General features: G+C 42.5%; 1 protein-coding gene across 1 annotated transcript in view; it reads right to left on the bottom strand.

Annotated features, from left to right (window-relative positions):
* Positions 1-3,231: 3,231 nt before the first annotated feature.
* The window catches only part of LOC139416386 (solute carrier family 2, facilitated glucose transporter member 1-like), a 43,105-nt gene continuing 22,630 nt past the window's right edge, over positions 3,232-23,706 (bottom strand). Inside the window, exons 2-10 of the mRNA XM_071164952.1 lie at positions 19,597-19,692; positions 8,309-8,469; positions 7,878-8,118; positions 7,394-7,556; positions 6,895-7,082; positions 6,649-6,753; positions 5,555-5,656; positions 5,242-5,445; positions 3,232-5,062 (exon numbers count right to left, since the gene is read on the bottom strand). Coding sequence (XP_071021053.1) covers positions 4,859-5,062; positions 5,242-5,445; positions 5,555-5,656; positions 6,649-6,753; positions 6,895-7,082; positions 7,394-7,556; positions 7,878-8,118; positions 8,309-8,469; positions 19,597-19,692 — 1,464 coding nt within the window. The 3' untranslated portion in view covers positions 3,232-4,858. The remainder of the gene's footprint in view (positions 5,063-5,241; positions 5,446-5,554; positions 5,657-6,648; positions 6,754-6,894; positions 7,083-7,393; positions 7,557-7,877; positions 8,119-8,308; positions 8,470-19,596; positions 19,693-23,706) is intronic.

Below are 23,706 nucleotides of genomic sequence, written 5' to 3'. Positions count from 1 at the left end.
CCAATAAAACCCTTTCAAAAGACACAATAAACAACCTCACAAAATGTAGTCATAATATATGAACAAACTGTTTCGGATGGGAAGCATGTGGACACCAGTATATATTTGAATTTTACAGGATGAAATCTCTTGATATGCACCATGTCATTTTCAAGTGTCCAAATAAAAAAAACGAAGCAAAGAAACAATACTTAGTAACAAGAATAATATGGCAACTTCTGTCTAATAATAATAACAATGTAATTATAGGCGCAGGCATAGTCTGGGTGCCAGTCTTTTTAGCAGAGACTGTTAACCCCTAAATAGAGACGGGCACCCAGACTAGCGCAGGCAAGGCGAAGCAGAGAAGTTGAGAAGGAAGCAAACTGCATAAGGAATAATAGCTATCTGACGGCAAAAGGGCTAAAATGCAAGGTGTGGTAAAGATACACTACGTGACCAAAAGTATGTGGACAACTGCTTGTCGAACACCTCATTTCAAAATCATGGGCATTAATATGGAGTTGGTCCCCCCTTTGCTGCTATAACAGTCTCCACTCTTCTGGGAAGGCTTTCCACTAGATGCTGGATTATTGCTGCAGTAACTTGCTTCCATTCAGCCACAAAAGCATTCAGCCACAAAAGCATTTGGCGTTCCAATTCAACCCAAAGGTGTTTGATGGGGTTGAGGTCAGGGTTCTGTGCAGGCAAGTCAAGTTCTTCCACACCAATCTCAACAAACCATTTCTGTATGGACCTTTGTGCACGGGGGAATTGTCATGCTGAAACAGGAAAGAGCCTTCCCCAAACTTAATTTTTTCTCAAAAAAGTTGGAAGCATAGAATCGTCTAGAATGTCATTGTTTGTATGCTGTAGCGTTAAGATTTCCCTTCACTGGAACTAAGGTGCCTACCCAAACCATGAAAAACAGCCTCAGACCATTATTCCTCCTCCACCACCAAACTTTACAGTTAGCAATACGCATTTGGACAGGTAGCGTTCTCTTGGCATCCGCCAAACCCAGTTTAGTCCATCGGACTGCCAGATGGTGAAGCATGATTCATCACTCCAGAGAACACGTTTCCACTGCTCCAGAGTCCAATGGCGGTGAGCTTTACACCACTCCAGCCATCGCTTGGTATTGCACATGGTGATCTTAGGCTTGTGTGCAGCTGCTTGGCCATGGAAACCCATTTCATGAAGCTCCCGACGAAAAGTTATTGTGCTGACATTGCTTCCAGAGGCAGTTTGGAACTATGTAGTGAGTCGAGGACAATTTTTGCGCACTATGTGCTTCAGCGCTTGGAGGTTCCGTGCTGTGAGCTTGTGTGGCCTACCACTTCACGGCTGAGCCATTGTTGCTCCTAGATGTTTCCACTTCACAGTAACAGCACATACAGTTGACGGGGGCTGCTCTAGCAGGGCAGAAATTTGATGAACTGACTTGTTGGAAATGTGGCATCGATGCCACATTGAATGTCACTGAGCTCTTCATTTCAGGCATACTCCTGCAAATATGTGTCTATGGATATTGCATGGCTGTGTGCTTTGATTTTATACACCTGTCAGCAACGGGTGTGGCTGAACTAGCCGAATCCACTCATTTGAAGGGGTGTCCACATACTTTTGTATATATGTCAAAATGATACTAGAAAATTATCATTTCATAAGTAACTATATTCAAATAATTTGGGTAACTTTCAACTCTCTGTTTGGATGTGTTGAACAAAGAACAGAAAAGACACACCCATGAAAGTGGTTCTCTGCGTGCAGCTTGTTTTTATTGAGCAAAATATCCAGCTACCATACAATACCTCATAAAAAAAGGGGAAGAGCTGTCAGTAGAGCAGTCGTGGCACTTTGTTTTAACATAAAAGATAAAGAAAACACAAAAGATCTCCTTCTGCTGCCTACTTCCCCATCACCCTAGGCACTACACACAGATTAGCGTTTTCTTTTTGGTAGGCTACACAATAGAATTGTACAGCTCACTAATAAATCATTTGTTTTGTAAAATGATACAGAACTCTGTAACTGACAAGTTAGAGCTTACATGGTATTTTACTCTTATTCTGGTTATACAACTACAATGATCTATTTTGTATATTATTTACAGCATGTGTCCAATACTAAAGAAAAAGTCACTATGCATAAAGCAGTGACTTGTGGTGTGTACAAACGCACGCACACACGCACGCACGCACGCACACACGCACGCACGCACACACACACACACACACACACACACACACACACACACACACACACACACACACACACACACACACACACACACACACACCATTACATTACAATGTATTGTTCAAACAAGACAAGGATAAAAATCAGTAAATTCCTAAATGTCTTGCCTTAACTGATTGACAGACTACGAATCCCCTTCTGTAGAGTCGCCCTCTAAAATCCATAGGTTCAAGTGGAGGTGTATGCGAAATTTGCTAATATAAAAGTATATATTCAAATTTGCTGACATCATTGTCCTACACTCTTCGAAAAAAAGGATTCCGAAAGGATTCTTCGGCTTTCCCCATAAGATAAATGTTTTTGGTTCCAGGTATAACCCCTTTTTGGTTCCAGGTAGAACCCTTTTGGGAGTACAGAACCCTCTGTGGAAATGGTTTTACATGGAACCAAAAATATTTATCTTCAAAGGGTTATCCTATGGGGACAGCTGAAGAACACTTTTAGGTTCTAGATAGCAACTTTTTTTTCTAAGAGTGTACTTATTAACTGTGAAGCTTAGTCTTCGGTGTATATGATAGATAATACTGTAGTAACAAGACGCTTTAATACCCAATAATTCATTTGAAAAGGATACCCTGTGAACACCCCCTTGTATAATATATCAGAGCCGGCAAGCCAACTTCATCACCATCATCTGGCATCAACTGCGTCATCATCATCAAACCATCATCTCATTTTAGGAGCCTGAGATCGCTGATCTGTTGAGGGAGTCCTGCTCTATGGCTATGACAATGTCTCCTATCCTTTGATTTGTTATGTGTTAGCTATATGTGTAAGCCAACTATGCCTGTTATGTCATGTGTTATATGTGTAAGCCAAGTATGCCTAGTATGTTTATGTTTGTACATTTTTGAACCATTTATTTAAGAGGACTATAATGGAAATAGATCGTAAAACATGTCTCGTGTCATGCTTGATGATTTTAAATGCATTATCCACATTTGTGGTTGTATATTGTTTTACATTGTCAAATAAAATCAATCTATCTATCTATCTATCTATCTATGTACAGTTGAAGTCAGAAGTTTACATACACCTTAGCCAAATACTTTTAAACTCAGTTTTTTCACAATTCCTGACATCTAATCCTAGTAAGAATTCCCTGTCTTAGGTCAGTTAGGATCACCACTTTATTTTAAGAATTTGAAATGTCAGAATAATAGTAGAGATAATTATTTTTTCCAGCTTTTATTTCTTTCATCACATTCCCAATGGGTCAGAAGTTTACATACACTCAATTATTATTTGGTAGCATTGCCTTTAAATGGTTTAACTTGGGTGAAATGTTTCAGGTAGCCTTCCACAAGCTTCCCACAATAAGTTGGGTGAATTTTGGCCCATTCTTCCTGACAGAGCTGGTGTAACTGAGCCAGGTTTATAGGCCTCCCTGCTCGCACACACTTTTTCAGTTCTGCTCACAAATTTTCTATAGGATTAAGGTCAGGGCTTTGTGATGACCACTCCAATACCTTGACGTTGTTGTCCTTAAGTCATTTTGCCACAACTTTGGAAATATGCCTGGGGTCATTGTCCATTTGGAAGACTAATTTGCAACCAAGCTTTAACTTCCTGACTGATGCCTTTAGATGTTGCTTCAATATTTCCACATAATTTTCCTCTCTCATGATGCCATCTATTTTGTGAAGTGCACCAGTCCCTCCTGCAGCAAAGCACCCCCACAACATGATGCTGCCACCCCAGTGCTTCACAGTTGGGATGGTGTTAATCAGCTTGCAAGCCTCCCCCTTTTTCCTCCAAACATAACAATGGTCATTATAGCCAAACAGTTCTATTTTTGTTTCATCAGACCAGAGGACATTTCTCCAAAAAGTATGATCTTTGTCCCTATCTGCAGTTGTGAATCGTAGTCTGGCTTATTTATGTCGGTTTTGGAGCAGTGGCTTCTTCCTTGCTGAGCGGCCTTTCAGGTTATGTCGATATAGGACTCGTTTTACTAGATACTTTTGTACCTGTTTCCTCCAGCATCTTCACAAGGTCCCTTGCTGTTGTTCTGGGATTGATTTGCACTTTTCGCACCCAAATACGTCCATCTCTAGGAGACAAAACGCGTCTCCTTCCTGAGCGGTATGACGGCAGCGTACTATTGTTTGTACAGATGAATGTGGTACCTTCAGGCGTTTGGAAATTGCTCCCAAGGATGAACCAGACTTTTTTCCTCAGGTCTTGGCTGATTTCTTTAGATTTTCCCATGATGTCAGGCAAAGAAGCACTGAATTTGAAGGTAGGCCTTGAAATACATCCACGGGTACAGCTCCAATTGACTCAAATGATGTCAATTAGCCTATCAGAAGCTTCTAAAGCCATGACATAATTTTATGGAATTTTTCAAGCTGTTTAAAGGCACAGTCAACTTAGTAAACTTCTGACCCACTGGAATTGTGATACAGGGAATTATAAGTGAAATAATCTGTCTGTAAACAATTGTTGGAAAAATGACTTGTGTCATGCACAAAGTAGATGTCCTAACCAACTTGCCAAAACTATAGTTAACAAGACATTTGTGGAGTGGTTGAAAAACTAGTTTTAATGACTCCAACCTAAGGGTATGTAAACTTCCGACTTCAACTGTATGTATGTATCGGTGTTGTCGGAGGGCTTAGAGCTGGGAGTCGGCTCCCCCCAGGCTGTTCATCTCGTCAGGCGCATACTTCTCCCCTGCCTCTCCGGCATCATGGCGGAAGCCAGCGGCGATCTCGTCAAATGATCGTCCCTTGGTTTCGGGCACCATGAAGTAGGTGAAGACGAAGAAGCCCAGCAACAGCACGGTGAAGATGATGAAGACGTAGGGGCCACACAGTTGCTACAGAGAATACAGAAAAGTTACATTATTTTCACAATTTCCAAATTGAAAGTGGAAGTCATAAATGCTATTATAGAACTATATAATATATATAATAATATATACTATCAATGTATATTAATTCCATATAATATGAAAATGAGCCATTAATGCAATAGTAATGGTTTCTGTCTCCTTACCTCAACGTATTGGAAGGTCATGCCCACTATAAAGTTAGCTGACCAGTTGGAGAATCCAGCCACGGCAAAGGCAGAGGGCCGAGGACCTTGGCTGAAGAGCTCAGCCACAATGAACCATGGGATGGGGCCTGGGCCAATCTCAAAGAAGGCCACGAAGCTGAAGATGGCCACGATGCTAACGTACGACATCCATGGCAGTTGGTCCTGAGGCAAGACACATCAGTAGACGAGTCTGGTTGAAGTAGCCGTGTACATAAAATATAATATAAGCATATCCATTTTTTATGTTCCTTTAGTGCACCATTATACATACCAGCAGTGCCATGGCAACTGTCATCAGGACCGCTGAGAAGGCCATCCCCAGTAACCCAGTGAGGTGAAGGGATCTTCGCCCAGCACGCTCCACAATGAATAGCTATATAAAGAGAGCGAGGAAGAGGAGAAGAAAGGTGGTGTTACTGGGGGTTGGGGAGTGGGGAGTGGCTACATTTCAAAGACACATTAGTCTGTTTTATTTTCCACCCATACTAGAAAAAACAAACATTTAAAATATATTTTGTATACATTTTTGGGGGATAATGTATTTAAAATTGATATATAAACGTATGTAAAATGTATATCACAATATACACTGAGTGAACAAAACATTAAGAACACCTTCGTAATATTGAGTCCAGTTGCACCCCCTTTTTCCCTCAGAACAGCCTCAATTCGTCAGGCCATGGACTCTACAAGGTGTCAAAAGGATTCCACAGGTATACTGGCCCATGTTGACTCCAATGCTTCCCACAGTTGTGTAAAGTTGGCTGGATGTCCTTTGGGTGGTGGATCATTCTTGATACACACGGGAAACTGTTGAGCATGAAAAATCCAGCAGCATCGCCTGGCACCTACTACCATACCCCGTTCAAAAGCCCTTAAATATTTTTTTTGTCCATTCACCCTCTGAATTGGACACCTACACAATCCATGTCTCAATTGTCTCAAGGCTTAAAAATCCTTCTTTAAACTGTTTCTTCCCCTTCATCTACACTGATTGAAGTAGATTTAACAAGTGACATCAATAAGGGACCATAGCTTTCACCTGTATTCCACAACTCAATATTAGGAAGGTGTCCTTAATGTTTTGTACACTCATGCATTGGAAAATGTATTTAATGTATTCTAAAATACATTCTGAAATACATTAAATAATGTTTCCACATGTATTTAGTGATACATTTAGTAAATATATTTTCAAATGTCTTTTCATATTAATATTATGACACGTTCTCCCATGGGTGGCCCAACGAGCTCAAACCAAGGCCACGCCTCCAAGAAGCCACGCCTCCAGATCATCTAATAGGCTGCCGCAGCTATACATTTTATGAAATTAAATATAATTAAATGTATTTTTTTCTGACTTACAGACACAACAGTGAAGGCTGTATTGACTACCCCAGCCCCAATGGTAGCATAGACTGGCTGAGAAACCCCCGCCTTCTCAAAGATCCTGGTGGAGTAGTAGAAAACCTGCACAAAATTGTCATAATTTAGTGGATCATGTAGTTTGAAGTGTGTGTGCACATGTGTGTGCATGAGTTAGCATGTATGTGCATGCATGCATGTGTATTCACAAGTCAGTGTGTGTCTCCCAGAGTGTCCTACACTCACAGCGTTGATGCCAGACAGCTGCTGGGAGAGCTGGAGCATGATGGCGATGAAGATGGGCTGGCGGTAGAGTGGCGAGCGGAATAGCTCCAGGATGGTCACTTTCTTCTCCCTCATCATCTGCCTGGCCTCCTCCTTCATCTCCTGCATGTCGGCGCCCACCTCCTCAGTGCCTCGCAGCTTCTCCAGCACTGCATGCAAATCCACACCACACTCAGGACTCCATTCAGCTGGTACCAAGATGCATGACTGGTGGCCGACCCTCCTCCTGGAGAGCTACTGGATGTGCAGGCGTTTGTTCCAGCCCTACTTTAACACCCCAGATTCTACTAATAAGCTGCTTGTCAGGACCTTGATTAGTTGAATGGTGTGTTAGAGCAGGGCTGGAACAAAAGCCTACACACCCAGGAGCTCTCCTGCTCTCCATGGGAATAGGTCCTCAGTCGGGAGGGTTCCATGTTTGAGGGAGTGAAGGTGTAGCAGTAGATGGTCAGAGGCTTACCTTCCCTGGCCTTGAGCTCCTCGTTGCAGTTGATGAGGAGGAAGCGAGGGCTCTCGGGGCAGAAGGGCAGCAGGATACACTGCAACACGGCCGGGATGAAAGTGAGGCCCAGCAGGAAGGGCCACATAGTGGAGTTCCCCATGATCGACTCCATCCCAAACACCTGTAAGTAACAATATGTTCGTACACTGTAACACTGTTAATGAAAGTTAAACTACCATGGAAATGCACTGTGGTGAAGTTACTTGGGAACGGTATGTTGGTGGAAAGAATATATTTGTCCAGATGATTGTGCTGTATCACTAGCGTTGAAAAAGATAACAAAAAGATCACACCTGAGGGCAGCAAATATTACTTGAACATTTGTCTTCTCGTCATTGCTATATTTGTCCAGTTGTCCTGTGCCACATTTGGATTGTCATCTCTAGTAATCGCTGATATTGGATCAGGTGAAACTGAAAGTCACCCAACGGACAGTGCCTACCTGTGCCATGAGGATTCCAATGACGATTCCCAGCTGGTGCAGAGTGCCCAGCGCCCCACGGAGCGAAGTGGGCGCGATCTCCCCCACGTACATGGGCACGAAGCCAGTGGACAGGCCGGAGTAAAGTCCCACGATGAAGCGGCCAATGATCAGCATCTCCCACGACACCGCCAGCTTGGAGAAGCCCATGAACCCGGCGGCAATGAATGCTAGCACATTGGCGATGAGCATCGAGTTCCTCCTGCAAATAATTCACAGAGAGGTCCATTTAAAAATATGGCTGGCTTCTTAACTTCTTCCTAAAGGCACAAAAATGCTATACTGCTGTTAAGGTGCATAGGACAGCACAAAAAAACAAAATGACCCATGATTACCACACCCTTTTAACGTAAAGACCAGTCTAAAATATAACACTAACAGAGCAGATTTACCTGCCCAGGCGGTTGACAAAGAGGCCCACGGAGAAGGAGCCGAAGATGCCCCCGACAGAGAAGATGGCCACGGAGATGGACCACAGGGTGGTCAGGGATGTGGCAGGGATGGGCTCAGAGTACCTGTTGTTCCACGTGTCATTCAAAAAGCCTTCAATGATCTAAGGTACAATACAACATATCACAACATGAAGAACATACATTAACTATATTCATCATTGAAGGTTGCTGGAGACATTAAAGCTGCAATCAGCAGCAAACAATAACAAAGCATCCTCCCCGGGCAAAAGCTGAGTGATGGGCCTCCCAAGTGGGTTCGACCCATGAGGCGCAGCGTCGTCCAGGTTAGGGTAGGGCTTGGTCGGCCGGATGTCCTTGTCCCATTGCGCTCTAGCAACTCCTTGTGGTGAGCTGGGCACCTGCAAGCTGAATGCGGTCGCCAGTTGTACGGTGTTTCCTGCCACACATTGGTGCGGCTGGTTTCAGGGTTAAGCGAGCAGTGTGTCAAGAAGCAGTGTGGCTTGGCAGGGTCCTGTTTCGGAGGATGCGTGGCTCTCGACATTCGCCTCTCCCGAGTCAGTATGGGAGTTGCATCGATGGGACAAGACTGTAACTATCAATTGGATATCCCGAAAAAGGGGTAAAACTCAAATAAAACATTTTAAAAGCTGAGGGATGGGGCTGGAGAAATGTAATCACCCTCAAATTCATAGACAGAGTTATGGATGCAAGGACTGACCATCCAGGATATCAAAATTGTAGTTTCAACCATGTAGCTAAAGTTTGTTTACATTTACTTTGTTAAAAAACATTGGCATAAAACAAGCTTATATTTTGGGTTCTGATGGGGTACGACAGTTGAATTATGCTCATGAGGCATTTATAAATGATATTCTTCAAGAATCAATGGGTACATATCGTTAATTTATAAGTAAAAAAATGTCTGTACAAACTGCAGATTGCCCCTTTAAATAATATCATTATCATACATACATACACTCACAATTCAATTCATAGTGAATTACCAACCATAGAGTGAAATTATAGATATTGTAATCTCGGAACCTGAACTAAAATCTTGCGTAATTGCATCAGATGCTAAATTAAGTTCTGCGCGGCGACATGATAGAAAAAAATATTTACTAGGATGTGGATCGGAAGCCAGGGCTGTATCTAAAACAAATGGGTTAAATGTCCCCTCCCCTTCCGAAATTGGAAAGATGCGAACACCTGCGAAATCATGATTTATCCAAATGATCAGTGACGAAACATCTGTGCACCTGAACAAAGTTCCTAGTCATCTCCGACGCTACGATACCAGGGATGCGGTCCAAACACTTAAAAGACCCACCCTTGTCTTATGCCCTTGGGGGAATGGCCATCTTGGAGGGTAGTCCAAATGATTAGCCAAGCAAGAGACGTTTGCAACATTTTTAGTCGGCTTTGCGAGTGTACAATTATGTTTACTCCAGGGCATGTCTTCTTATATTATTAATATACGCCTACTGTATGATAGCTAGCAAATGAATTCGCTTGTTAGCCTGCCTAGCTGGAACTTCTGAAGAAGGAAAATGTTTTACTTCTACAATTTCCAAAAGATAACCAAACAAAAACATATTTACTTTTTACGAGACGTGTTTGTGCCGTCATGTGCATTAGTAGCACCATTTCTAACTTATTTGCATTAATTTTAGTTTCATTCAAAGCACATATTTTGCCTATTGGCGCAAGCTGTTGAGTTCTCAAGAAATTACATATTTCCTTTTTGTGTTACAGTAATGTTATAAACTCAGCAAAAAGAGAAACATCCTCTCACTGCCAACTGCGTTTATTTTCAGCAAACTTAACATGTGTAAATATTTGTAGGAACAAAACAAAATTCAACAACTGAGATATAAACTGAACAAGTTCAACAGACAGGTGACTAACAGAAATTGAATAATGTGTTCCTGAACAAAGGGGGGGGGGCAAAATCAAAAGAAACAGTCAATATCTGGTGTGGGCACCAGCTGCATTAAGTACTGCAGTCCATCTCCTTCTCATGGACTGCACCAGATTTGCCAGTTCTTGCTGTGAGATGTTACCCCACTCTTCCACCAAGGCACCTTCCACCAAGGCAAGATCCCGGACATTTCTGGGGGGAATGGCCCTAGCCCTCACCCTCCGATCCAACAGGTCCCAGACGTGCTCAATGGGATTGAGATCTGGGCTCTTCGCTGGCCATGGCAGAACACTGATAATCACGCACAGAACGAGCAGTATGCCTGGTGGCATTGTTATGTTGGAGTGTCATGTCAGGATGAGCCTGCAGGAAGGGTACCACATGAGGGAGAAGAATGTCTTCCCTGTAATGCACAGCGTTGAGATGGCCTGCAATGACAATAAGCTCAGTTTGATGATGCTGTGACACACTGCCCCAGACCATGACGGACCCTCCACCTCCAAATCTATCCCGCTCCAGAGTACAGGCCTCGGTGTAACGCTCATTCCTTCGACGATAAACGCGAATCCAACCATCACCACTGGCGAGACAAAACTGCGACTTGTCAGTGAAGAGCACTTTTTGCCAGTCCTGCTGGTCCAGCGACATGGGTTTGTGCCCATAGGCGACATTGTTGCCGGTGATGTCTGGTGAGGACCTGCCTTACAACAGGCCTACAAGCCCTCAGTCTAGCCTCTCAGCCTATTGCGGACAGTCTGAGTACAGATGGCGGGATTGTGTGTTCCTGGTGTAATTCAGGTAGTTGTTGTTGCCATCCTGTACCTGTCCCCCAGGTGTGATGTTCGGATGTACCGATCCTGTGCAGGTGTTGTTACACGTGGTCTGCCACTGCAAGGATGATCAGCTGTCCGTCCTGTCTCCCTGTGGCGCTGTGTTAGGCGTCTCACAGTACGGACATTGCAATTTATTGCCCTGGCCACATCTGCAGTCCTCATGCCTCTTTGCAGCATGCCTAAGGTACGTTCACGCAGATGAGCAGGGACCCTGGGCATCTTTCTTTTGGTGTTTTTCAGAATCAGTAGAAAGGCCTCTTTAGTGTCCTACATTTTCATAACTGTGATCTTAATTTCTTACCGTCTGTAAGCTGTTAGTGTCTTAACGACTGTTCCACAGGTGCATGTTCATTGATTGTTTATGGTTCATTGAACAAGCATGGGAAACAGTGTTTAAACCCTTTACAATGAAGATCTGTGAAGTTATTTGGATTTTTACTAATTATCTTTGAAAGACAGGGTCCTGAAAAAGGGGTGTTTCTTTTTTTGCTGAGTTTATTATGTTGTTATATTCTATTTTGTTATGAAGAATACGATCATTGTGATCTTGCGGAAATGGATTCAGCTTTAATCTAACTTTATTAAATGAGCAACATTCGCCAGAGTAGCCTGTTCTCTACAAGTAGAGCAGAGACTGTGTGTAAAGTAGAGAATCTGCACATGCGCAGACCTTTCAGGACCTTTAGTGTCGGGAAGAGGGGTCCATAAAAGTTGGATCCGCAGCCACTCAGTATTCGGCCGTATTCTAAAGAACAGGTAAATAAAAACCTTCTTACAGAAGCCAGCTTTTGACCAGCAGAGGGGGGCAGAGATACACGATGCAAGATTGTTCATTACAGGACTTCATGTTGACACACATAACTCAAGAGTGTCATTGATACAGGTGTGAGTAAGGCAGAGTTTATTGCCCAAAGAATATGCCCTGGGTCTCTGACTATGGAAAGCATATTTTTCCCTATGGCATCACTATTCGCCCCCTGCAGTGGTTTGTTGGATGTGAGCACATCATTGTTTTAGTTTTTTTTTACCTGACTTTGACTTATACCCCACAACATTTTTATCTGGTGATACTACTTTTCTAGTGTACTAGTGTAGTTTGAAGGAGGTGTGAGGTAAATTTGCCATAAAGAAAACGTGAAGAAGAGAGTAGTCAGAGTGAATGATCTCTTTGTTATTATTAGTTGCACAACTCCTGTAGCCACCTTAATCCTGCAAACGTGACAATGATCCTCGTTACCTCTGCCACGTGTAATGGACACACCAGAAGTGGAATGATTGCAATGGTAAACCTTTCCCAAAATTCCCAGTTGGTGACTTCCTGGAATAAGATTGAAATACGGGAATCCTCCAACATGGATCTCAGGAAAACCTGGTAAATTTGGGAAAGTTAATTGAATTTTGAAACTGTAATTCACTACAATAGATGGTGACTTTCCACCGCAGACCGTGGAGGTGACTACAAGCCCTAACAAAATATCAAAGATACTGGATCCACTAGCAGCTACCTTACTGTCCTGCACACCTTTAGACTGATGTAATCTTAATCTACAAAGCTATTTATAGTGCTCATGTGCTCAGGTATCCCGTAGAGGCTCCAGGATTGGCCTTAAACCTCCCAAATCACAGACACACACACACGCACACACACACATACACACAAATATAAGTACACACACACACAGTAATACACATTTTTATTTACAGAGCAGGCTTCAGTAATGCCTCAAGTAACTTTCTCAAGAAACTGCTGGAGTAAAGTACATACAGTACCAGAGTATCTCCAGTATATCAGCCAGACTGTCACTTACAGATGTCAGATGTTAATTTGATCACTCTTTCGTAGCAAAATTTGTTCCTGCCAGCTGGAAATTCGAAGAAGCCTTGTGATTTAGATACGTTCACTGAAAACCTGCAGTTCTCTTTCTCTCCATGTAGGGGCAGTCGAGTCATTCGGACCAGTGCCAGCTATCAAAATCATCCTTCTTCTCTTGCCACCTCAAACAGTAAAGCACTAGACAGAATATTAATACATTTCCTACTGCTACTGTAGGTCTATAGGTCCTATTACTGCAACATTAAAATGTACAAAATGTATCAGAAATACATCCATACACATCAACAACTGTTGTTTCATAAAGCTTAATAACTCAAGATAGATATTGGTCTCCACTACGACATACAAGTGTAAAGTGTATCCGAAATGCAGCTGTATTGTAGGCTACACCTAAACTATAGCCTACTGAAGCCTATCAAAACGAATTGCACACATAGGCCTAAAATATCAGATGTAAAGACAAGATGAAATTGAGAATCGTGAGGTAGCCTACGGAATGGAGCACAATGGCGCATGAAAGACTGATTTTAAAAACAAAAAAACGCAGCCCATGATTTTTTTGATCTAGTGTATATATTATAGAAAAATATATCAATTGCCACAGTAGATTTGCCATGGTAAACGAGGAAATACTTTATTTCAATTGTACAGAATGCTTGTCAAATAGATTTTTTTTAAAGGACTAAGTTCAGACTTTTGAGTTATTGTGCCAGAAGAGAGTGGGCTGGAATCAAACCCCTAGCAATACGCTATGGCTTACATGTATGTGTGTGCTGAAGGCAGCGGCCTTAAGACTTTGATTCCAAGCAGGACTAAGGTAACACTGTCAAAAACCTTTAGGTAGCGGTAATGTGGTGACCAATAATCGTTGCAATTGAGATTAGATGTGCGGGTGAATTTAGCGAGTATTGATGGTTAAGTTGTGATTATATTCCAATACATTCTGCAGGCTAGCCTATCCATTGTCACAAAATGAAAGGTGTGAAAAACGATAACAGGCTAAGATAATGGCTCTCGAGAGGTTGGCTGACGTTTTACGGGCTCCTAACCAACTGTGCTATTCTGTTTGTTTTTTCCAGTGGTGGAAAAGTTCATCAATTGTCATACTTGAGTAAAAGTAAAGATACCTTAATAGAAAATGACTCAAGTAAAAGTGAAAGTCACCCAGTCAAATTATACTTGAGTAAAAGTAAATATACTTAAATATACTTAAGTATCAAAAGTAAAAGTACAAATAATTTTTAAAAATCCTTATATTAAGCAAACCAGACTGCACAATGTTCTTGTTTTTTTAATTTACAGTGACACTCTCCAACACTCAGACATAATTTACAAACAAAACATTTGTGTTTTGTGAGTCCACCAGATCAGAGGCAGTAGGGATGACCAAGAATGTTCTCTTGATAAGTGTGTGAATTTAACCATTTTCTGTCCTGCTAAGCATTCAAAATGTAACGAGTACTTTTGGGTGTCAGGGAAAATTTATGGAGTAAAAAAGTACTTTAATAAGAAGTAAAGAAGAAGTAAAGTAAAAGTTGTCAAAAATACTAAATACTAAAGTACAGATACCAAAAAAAACTACTTAAGTAGTACTTTCAAGTATTTTTACTTAAGTACTTTACACCACTGTTTTTGACCGCATGGTTTGTGACTCATTTTGTACATAATGTTGCTGCTATAGGCTCTTGTGACCGAAATGAGTTTCTGGACATCAGAACAGCGATTACTCACCCTGAAATGGACAAAGATTTATTTTTTATGAGTCTGATGTGAAGGATATACTGCTTTGTCGTGAGAAGGCCCAAATCCTTCACATGAAGAAAAAGGGTGAGGAGGGTGTGCCTTGTAAGTGTGCCTTGTAAGAATTCGCTGACAAGTAGGTAAACCACCACCCTCCGTATTATTGGCCAATCTGAAATCATTGGAAAATAAACTGGACGATCTACGATTAAGACTATCCTACCAAAGGGACATTAAAATCTGTAACATTTTATGTTTCACCAAGACTTGGCTAAACGACGACACAGATAATATAAAGCTGGCTGGCTTCTCCGTGCATCGGCAGGACAGAGCAGCTACGTCTGGTAAGACGAGGGGTGGGTGTGTGTGTCTATTTGTCAATAACTGCTGGTGCGCGATGTCTAATATTAAAGAAGTCTCAAGGTATTGCTCACCTGAGGTAGAATACCTCATGATAAGCTGTAGACCACACTATTTACCAAGAGAGTTCTCATCTATATTATTCGTAATAGTCTATTTACCACCACCAACCGATGATGCCACTAAGACCGCATTTAACGAGCTGTATAAGGCCATAAACAAACAAGAAAATGCTCATCCAGTAGCGGCGCTCCTAGAGGCCAGGGACTTTAAAGCAGGCAAACTTAAATCCGTTTTACCTCATTTCTACCAGCATGTCACATGTGTAACCAGAGGAAAACAAACTCTAGACCACCTTTACTCCACACACAGAGACGCATACAAAGCTCTTCCCCCCCCCCCCCCATTTGGAAAATCTGACCATAATTCTATCCTTCTGATTCCCGCTTACAAGCAAAGACTAAAGCAGGAAGTACCAGTGACTCGCTTAATATGGAAGTGGTCAGATGACGCGGATGCTACGCAACAGGACTGTTTGCTAGCACAGACTGGAATATGTTCCGAGATTCATCCAATGGCATTGAGGAGTATATCACCTCAGTCACCGGCTTCATCAATAAGTGCATCAACAGCGTGGTCCACACAGTGACCATACGTACATATCCCAAACAGAAGCCATGGATTACAGGCAACATCCGCACCGAGCTAAAGGCTAGAGCTGCCGCTTTCAAGCTACTAACGGACGCTTGCAAGAAATCCCGCTATGCCCTCAGACGAACCATCAAACAGACAAAGTGTCAATACAGGACTAAGATTGAATCCTACTACACTGGCTCTGACGCTCGTCGGATGTGGCAGGGCTTGAAAACTATTACGGACCACAAAGGGAAACCCAGTCGCGAGCTGCCCAGTGACAAGAGCCTACCAGAGGAGCTAAATGTATTTTATGCTCGCTTCAGGGCAAGCAACACTGAAGCATGCATGAGAGCACCAGCTGTTCTGGATGACTGTGTGATCACGCTCTCCATAGCCGATGCAAGCAAGACCTTTAAACAGATCAACATTCACAAAGCTGCAAAGCTGCATGCACTTACAGCACGCGCGGACCAACTGACAAGTGTCTTCACTGACATGTTCAACCTCTCCCTGACCGAGTCTGTAATACCTACATGTTTCAAACAGACCACCATAGTCCCTGTGCCCAAGAAAGTGAAGGTAACCTGCCTAAATGATTACCGACCAGTTGCACTCACGTCGGGAGTCATGAAGTGCTTTGAATGGCTGGTCATGGCTCACATCAACACCATCATGCCAGAAACCCAAGACCCACTCCAATTCGCATACCGCCCCAACAAATACACAGATGACGTAATCTCAATCGCACTCCACACGGCCCTTTCCCATCTGGACAAAAGGAACACCTATGTGAGAATGCCGTTCATTGACTACAGCTCAGCGTTCAACACCATAGTACCCACCAAGCTCATCACTAAGCTAAGGAACCTGGGACTAAACACCTCCCTCTGCAACTGGATCCTGGACTTCCTGACGGGCAGCCCCCAGGTGGTAAGGGTAGGCAGAACACATCTGCCACTCTGATCCTCAACACTGGGAACCCTCAGCGGTGCGTGCTTAGTCCCCTCCTGTACTCCCAGTTCACCCAAGACTGCGTGGCCAAGCACGACTCCAACACCATCATTAAGTTTGCTGATGACACAACAGTGACAGTGATCACTGACAATGATGAGACAGGCTATAGGGAGGAGGTCAGAGACCTGGCAGTGTGGTGCCAGCACAACAACCTCTCCCTCAATGTGAGCAAGACAAATGAGCTGGTCGTGGACTATAGGAAAGGGAGGGCTGAACAGGCCCCCATTAACATCGACAGGGCTGAAGTGGAGCGGGTCGAGAGTTTCAAGTTCCTTGGTGTCCACAGCATCAACAAACTATGATGGTCCAAACAACACCTTTTCCCCCTCAGGAGACTGAAAAGATTTGGCATGGGTCCCCAGCACCATCGAGAGCATCCTGACCGGTTGCATCACTGCAATTTTATTGTATTTGTTTGTGTTTCCCTGGCTGAGTTGGTGAGCCGATTTGGTCATCAGTTGATTGACAGATGTAGGCCTACTGTAGAACAATAAACTTTCCTCCAGTGTGGATGCTTACCCACGTTTTATAGTTAGGCGTTGTATAATTTGTCAATATAGTTATGGTCTTTGGTGTGGATGCCCTTACAGCAGGTGAGATTTCCATTGCTAAGCTATTATGTGCCGACTACAGTAGCATAGGCTTACGATACTTTCAGTTTGAAGTTGGCATTTGAAGTCATCCTTGTTGTGGCCTGTATTATGGGCTTTAATATCTCATTTTGTAAAGCTGTCAAGATGTTTATGGATTTGAGCCTATCCAAAGACAATTCTGTTGAGCTGAGACACTTTTCTTTGACGTGTAAATTATCAGACAGTTAATTTTACTTCTTGAAATGAATTCAGTTACCTTGTGGGCCTAAAATAGGCTGTAGGCTATCTAAACCCTTACAAAAAAAAGTTTGCCGTTTTGAAACTGCAGTAAAAGTGGAGTACCTGCTGTGGTATTTTGCACCCTGACTGCAATATTTTGGTGGAACTCCACTCATTAAGTGCGTGAATCAAACTAGCATGCATTCAAGGTTTAAAAGTCCTCTGAAGTTTTTATTTTCCACCTCAAAATCTCCAGCCTGAATCTCAGCATATCGGTTTATTTTCTATTTCTTTGTTTGTCTTCTCTTTCAATGGTGGAATCAGTTAGCATAGCACATATTGTTGCTTGCTTGGTCTGTACATTTTTTATGAATCAATTTAGCCTACCTTGTACGATTTATAGTCATGTTTTAGGTTCGACGTGAGCTTACCAATCTAATTGTTATTTGTCCAATTATTTATTATTCCTTAAATATATATTTTAAGGACTGGGTCAGTGCCACTCCTTTGCTATTTTTTTTGCTTTTATTGAAGAGATAGAACAATGTTGGAAACATGGGGAAGGGTGAGTCAAAGGGCAGTGGACCAGAGTCGAACCCTGCAGACTCTGGCACATGTATGACTGGATCAGTGTTTGTAACCACTGGGCCACATAGGCACTAAGGCCACCAATTAGTTATTCTTCCCATTGCTTGCCTTGAACATACAGTATAATAAAAAACATTTTAAAAAAGGATTTTCCCTACCAAAAAATATGTTTACTTCCTAGAAATATGTGGATTTATTATAATCCGAATAAGAATTCACACGAGACGCGCTGTAGCCTGCATGTAGCCTACATTGGCTACTTGAACTGGAGCTGCAGTCTAAGGGATCCAAAAGGGTTCTTCAGCTGTCCCCATAGGAGAACCTCTTTTGCTTCCAGGTAGAACTATTTTTTGGTTCCAGGTAGAACTCTTACAGGGTTCATGTAGAACCCTTCTTGGAAATGGTTTTACATTGAACCCAAAAGGGGTTTTCCTATAGGGACAGCCAAAGAACCGTTTTAGGTTATTTTTTCTAAGAGAGTAGGTACGGTATTGCATTGTATACAATCACAGCTTCCCCCTGGTGACGATTCTAAATATTTATTTAGACATTGAAATCCTCCTCCTACAGGATTATTTCCCCCCTGCTACAAAACAGGTCAAACTAAAAATCCAACATCCGACACCAGTAGAAGGATTGCGTCTCCTCTTATCTCACCAGGGAGTCTCACCACATCAGTCAAAGATCCTACATGTTTTTTATGTATCACGGTTGATTGACCTGGTGGGGCTCTTGATGGATAGATGAGATGCAAACCTTGACAAACAAATCAAATATGAGTTTATTTGACATATCCACAGGATACAATAATAGTAACAATAACACCTTAACCAAGTCAAAAAGAGCACAAATACAAATACAAAGAAAAGTAATAAAGTAAGAAAGATATACTAAAAATACAGAAATGTCCTATGTCGGTAATGCAAGAATATACTGTGAATAAAGTGATAAGTGACTTGGCTGAGCAGCGAGAAATATAGTAAAAGCAGATATGTAGCAAAAGAGTCTGGGACTGAATCGTAGGGTCATAGGCACAACATAAACGATCCGGAAACCACAAATCATCGACCCTGATCATCTTAAAGCCAATACTGCATGTAACATGGGCCATTAACTAACAGGTAACGAATGTTAAGAGGCACTTTATACATAGTCACGTTTGCCATCTAACTCATATCATAGACATATCATAGACAGAGTATTGTTGCTAGACTATAAATGGCTTGGAAAATGGACTTAGTACATGGGCGTACGGCACCTTTGGGTAGGACATCTATGAGCGCCATGCATCTCTTAAGAACATCTTAACCTGCAGAGCTAGTAAGAGGTGTCAAGAATGAATAGGAAGAATACTGTCTTTACATTCACTGGGTGTGGACAGGCTTTAAGGGGCACAAACATAGAAACTAACAGAGTATGTGTCCAAAATTGCACCTTATTCTCTATACGGGGCCTCTATGGCACTGGGCAAAAGTAGTGCACTATTTAGGGATTAGGGTGACATTTGAAACTGTCCCTTTCTCACTCACCTTTTGGGGAGCGTTGATGACCCCTGTGTTGTAGCCAAACTGCAGCGAGCCAATCACAGCTGTTCCCACTGCCATCATCAGCTGGAACGTCACCCCCTGTGGGCACAATTTTTTTTTTTAAATTAAAGTCTCTTCAGTTTTACAAAGAAATGCTCAAAGTGCTCAATCACCTGCGTTATTGCATTATCCTACGAGCATTTTTATTTTTTATTTTAATATATATATCTGTGAGGGAAGGTATATTCAGACTAATCTGATTTTATATGAGAAGTCTTAGACTTGGATAAAAGACAGGTGAATTGGGACTAAGACTTAATAAATGTGCATGAGATATTGAGAACTCACTTGGACTCTTCAGTGTTACTGACACTGGTGGTCCATTCAGTATAATCCCCTTAAGGAATGAGGAACATCAGAAACTGGGCCCGGTGTTACTGACACTGGTGGTCCATTCAGTAAAATCTCCTTAAGGAATGAGGAACATCAGAACCTGGGCATGGCTCCACGAGAGGGCAAAAATGAGGCTTAGTCCCCTCAGTTGAAACTTGTGCCACCTCAGTTTTCGTTTTATGTCCCAACCTGTCACTCAAACAGTTGAGTGACAGGTTGGCACAAAATCTGTATCTGTATCTATGTGTGTGTGGGTTTGTGTGTAGGGGTGCTATGGAAAGCCACTGGAGGAAAACACATGCTCATTTGTGGTAGACTATGTGAATAATGTGATACTCCACCTGTAATTTTTTTATTTAGATTTATAAGGACATGGTCAAGTTACAGTTGAAGCTGCTTCACTGAACTCTGCCTCACACCCCACCACTATTGAGTTTAGTTAGCTTCTTAGCTAGCTGCAAAAGGCGTTAGTGTTATTAGCCTATTTAGCTCTAACCAGCTAATCTGACACTGCCAAGATGGATATCAGAAATTAAACTATCGAGGCCGCCGCCAAGCCCAGCAGCGATGATGCTGCCGAGCTCCTGCTAGCTACGCGTGAAGAGCCCCCCTTCCCCCCTTTCACAAGTGCTGCCAGGGTAATGGCTCCAAAGCCCTCCACCTCCGTCTGTTCCTGACGATCTTGGTACAGAGGAGCCAGCCCAGGGCGCAGTCCATGGTGCAGTCCATGGTGCTGATAAAGCACAACAGCGTTTTTGCACCAACCTTTCACTTCTTGGTCAAAAACACTCAATGGTCTCAACATTTGAACTTTTATGTTCATTGTGGTATAGCGTGATATAGGCAGAATTTAATATAATTCCAATGCAAGAACTCAAATTACGACCCTGGGTATATCTACATATCTTTATGTTTCATCATAGAAATAGATAGCCTAGTTTGTTTACTGTTAATGTAACTAGCCTAAATATAGATTGCCCCTTGCCATTATCGATCTGATATTTTGTTTATAAGCCTTTAGTAGGTCTTTGTTATGTTCGCATTCATTCGTTCGCATTCACCTGTCAGTATTCTAAGCCATGTCTCTGTTTTGAAATGTATTATTGTTGTATTATTATTGTTTAAAAAAATAAGTTGCAGCCACACTGACGTCCATAAAAGTTACCCTCTTTACTCACATCGACAGGAATCTCTCAGTCATTTCACCTTCTAGAATCTGCATCTTCTATCTGTTAAGTCAAAAGAGAGATGCACTGAGAGTAGCTTTATTCCTACTCCTTCAAATCGTCTTAGTGAAATTCCTTTTAGACCTTATACAGCATGTACTACATCATAAATCACTTATTTTAAAATCGGGTATCAACAACAACATATGTCCTGCTCAAGCAATAACACACTCTCCATCTTAGCTGTCCAGGCTTGAGCTTTTTGCGTCAGTGGCCTTTTAATAGTTTAGTAATCTGGTTCCTATCTTGTGAATGACAGTGCTCCTGTGTGGAGGTTATATCCAGGGAAGCGGAGTCGGGCAGCAGTGCAGCTTTGCAGGGATCAGCTGCTGCTGTGGCATGCTCACGCCTCCTTCTACACCGTTGTCATGGACACCTATCGGATGCCCTTTAGCTTCTCGCCCGCCCTGCGAGAGAAGACTGTCCCCTGTGAAGGACAGGCCGGGTGTAAAAATGGCCAGCTCATCCCCTATTCAAGACCCCAACTCTCTTTTTAGTTTTCTTATTGCAATCATCATTATTTATTAGCCAATCGGCAACCTTTATTCCCGGGACTTAGCGTAGGACCCCACCATGCAGGGCCATCAGTCAGTCACTAGTTTTCCATCCTGATAAAAAATGTAACCAAGGCACATTTTTCATGGTTATGAAAAACCCTCTGAACCCTCTCTCTGGTCCTGGGATACAGAGGCACAAACTTTAGAGATAAACTTTCGGGCCCAGCAGAGGCTACCATCATGGACAATCCTGCCTCTGGACTCTGTGTTTAGTGCATCTTTGACCACGTAAGTGTACTTGCAAACAGTTAGGGTCAGTGTATGTTCATTTCATCTGTATACTTGTAATAGGACTACTACTTTGTAACCAACTGCTTATACATTATTTATTTCATGCTAGTTTGCTGTTTCTACATGCCTGAGTACTAGCCAACTGCATACCCTGTTAATCTGTCCCCATCGGCATTGTTCTGGGTACAATACCCAGGCCATTAGGAGTTGTGTGACCGAAGATGGCTACCACCTAGCCCTTCTTGTTACACAACCAGTATGGCCGACTGCTGACGTCATCATGTCCGATCACCTCCTGCTGTAGTCCTAACCACAACCAACATGGCCGCCGCTCACATGTTAGCATCCCAGCTCCATATCCTGCTAACTACTAGCTGCTAATTTGCTAACTAGCCTAGTGTGCTAGCCCACTGCCAACATATAGCAATTGCATTAGGTATTGTATATACAGTTGAAGTCGGAAGTTCACATACACCTTAGCCAAATACACTTAAACTCAGTTTTTCACAATTCCTGACATTTAATCAGAGAAAATATTCACTGTCTTAGGTCAGTTAGGAGCACCACTTTATTTCAAGAATGTGAAATGTCAGAATAATAGTAGAGAGAATGATTTTTCAGCTTTTATTTCTTTCATCACATTCCCAGTGGGTCAGAAGTTTACAAACACTCAATTAGTATTTGGTAGCATTGCGTTTAAATTGTTTAACTTGGGTCAAACGTTTCAGGTAGCCTTCCACAAGCTTCCCACAATAAGTTGGGTGAATTTTGGCCCATTCCTCCTGACAGAGCTGGTGTAACTGAGTCAGGTTTGTAGGCCTCCTTGCTCGCACACACCTTTTCAGTTCTAACACACACATTTTCTATAGGATTGAGGTCAGGGCTTTGTGATGGCCACTCCAATACCTTGACTTTGTTGTCCAAATGTGGAAGGATGCTTGGGGTCATTGTCCATTTGGAAGACCCATTTGCGACCAAGTTTTAACTTCCTGACTGATGTCTTGAGATGTTGCTTCAATATTTCCACATAATTGTCCTCCCTCATGATGCCATCTATTTTGTGAAGTGCACCAGTCCCTCCTGCAGCAAAGCACCCCCACACCATGATGCTGCCACCCCGTGCTTCACGGTTGGGATGGTGTTCTTCGGCTTGCAAGCCTCCCCCTTTTTCCTCCAAATATAACGATGGTCATTATGGCCAAAAAGTTATATTTTTGTTTCATCAGACCAGAGGACATTTCTCCAAAAACTAAATTTGTCCCCATGTGCAGTTGTGAACCGTAGTCTGGCTTTTTTATGGCGGTTTTGGAGTAGTGGCTTCTTCCTGCTGTCCGGCCTTTAAGGTTATGTCGATATAGGACTCGTTTTACTGTGGCTATGGAAACTTTTCTACCTGTTTCCTCCAGCATATTCACAAGGTCCTTTGCTGTTGTTCTGGAATTGATTTGCACTTTTTGCACCAAAGTACGTTAATCTCTAGGAGACAGAACACATCTCCTTCCTGAGCGGTATGACAGCTGCTTGGTTGATTTCTTTTGATTTTCCCATGATGTCAAGCAAAGAGGCACTGAGTTTGAAGGCAGGTCAATTAGCCCATCAGAAGCTTCTAAAGCCATGACATCCTTTTCTGGAATTTTCAAAGCTGTTTAAAGGCACAGTCAACTTAGTGTATGTACACTACTGACCCACTGGAATTGTGATACAGT

The sequence above is a fragment of the Oncorhynchus clarkii genome, chromosome 9 (genome assembly GCF_045791955.1).
Source record: "Oncorhynchus clarkii lewisi isolate Uvic-CL-2024 chromosome 9, UVic_Ocla_1.0, whole genome shotgun sequence".
Taxonomy (NCBI): domain Eukaryota; kingdom Metazoa; phylum Chordata; class Actinopteri; order Salmoniformes; family Salmonidae; genus Oncorhynchus; species Oncorhynchus clarkii.
This window is presented reverse-complemented; position numbering and strand designations above follow the sequence as displayed.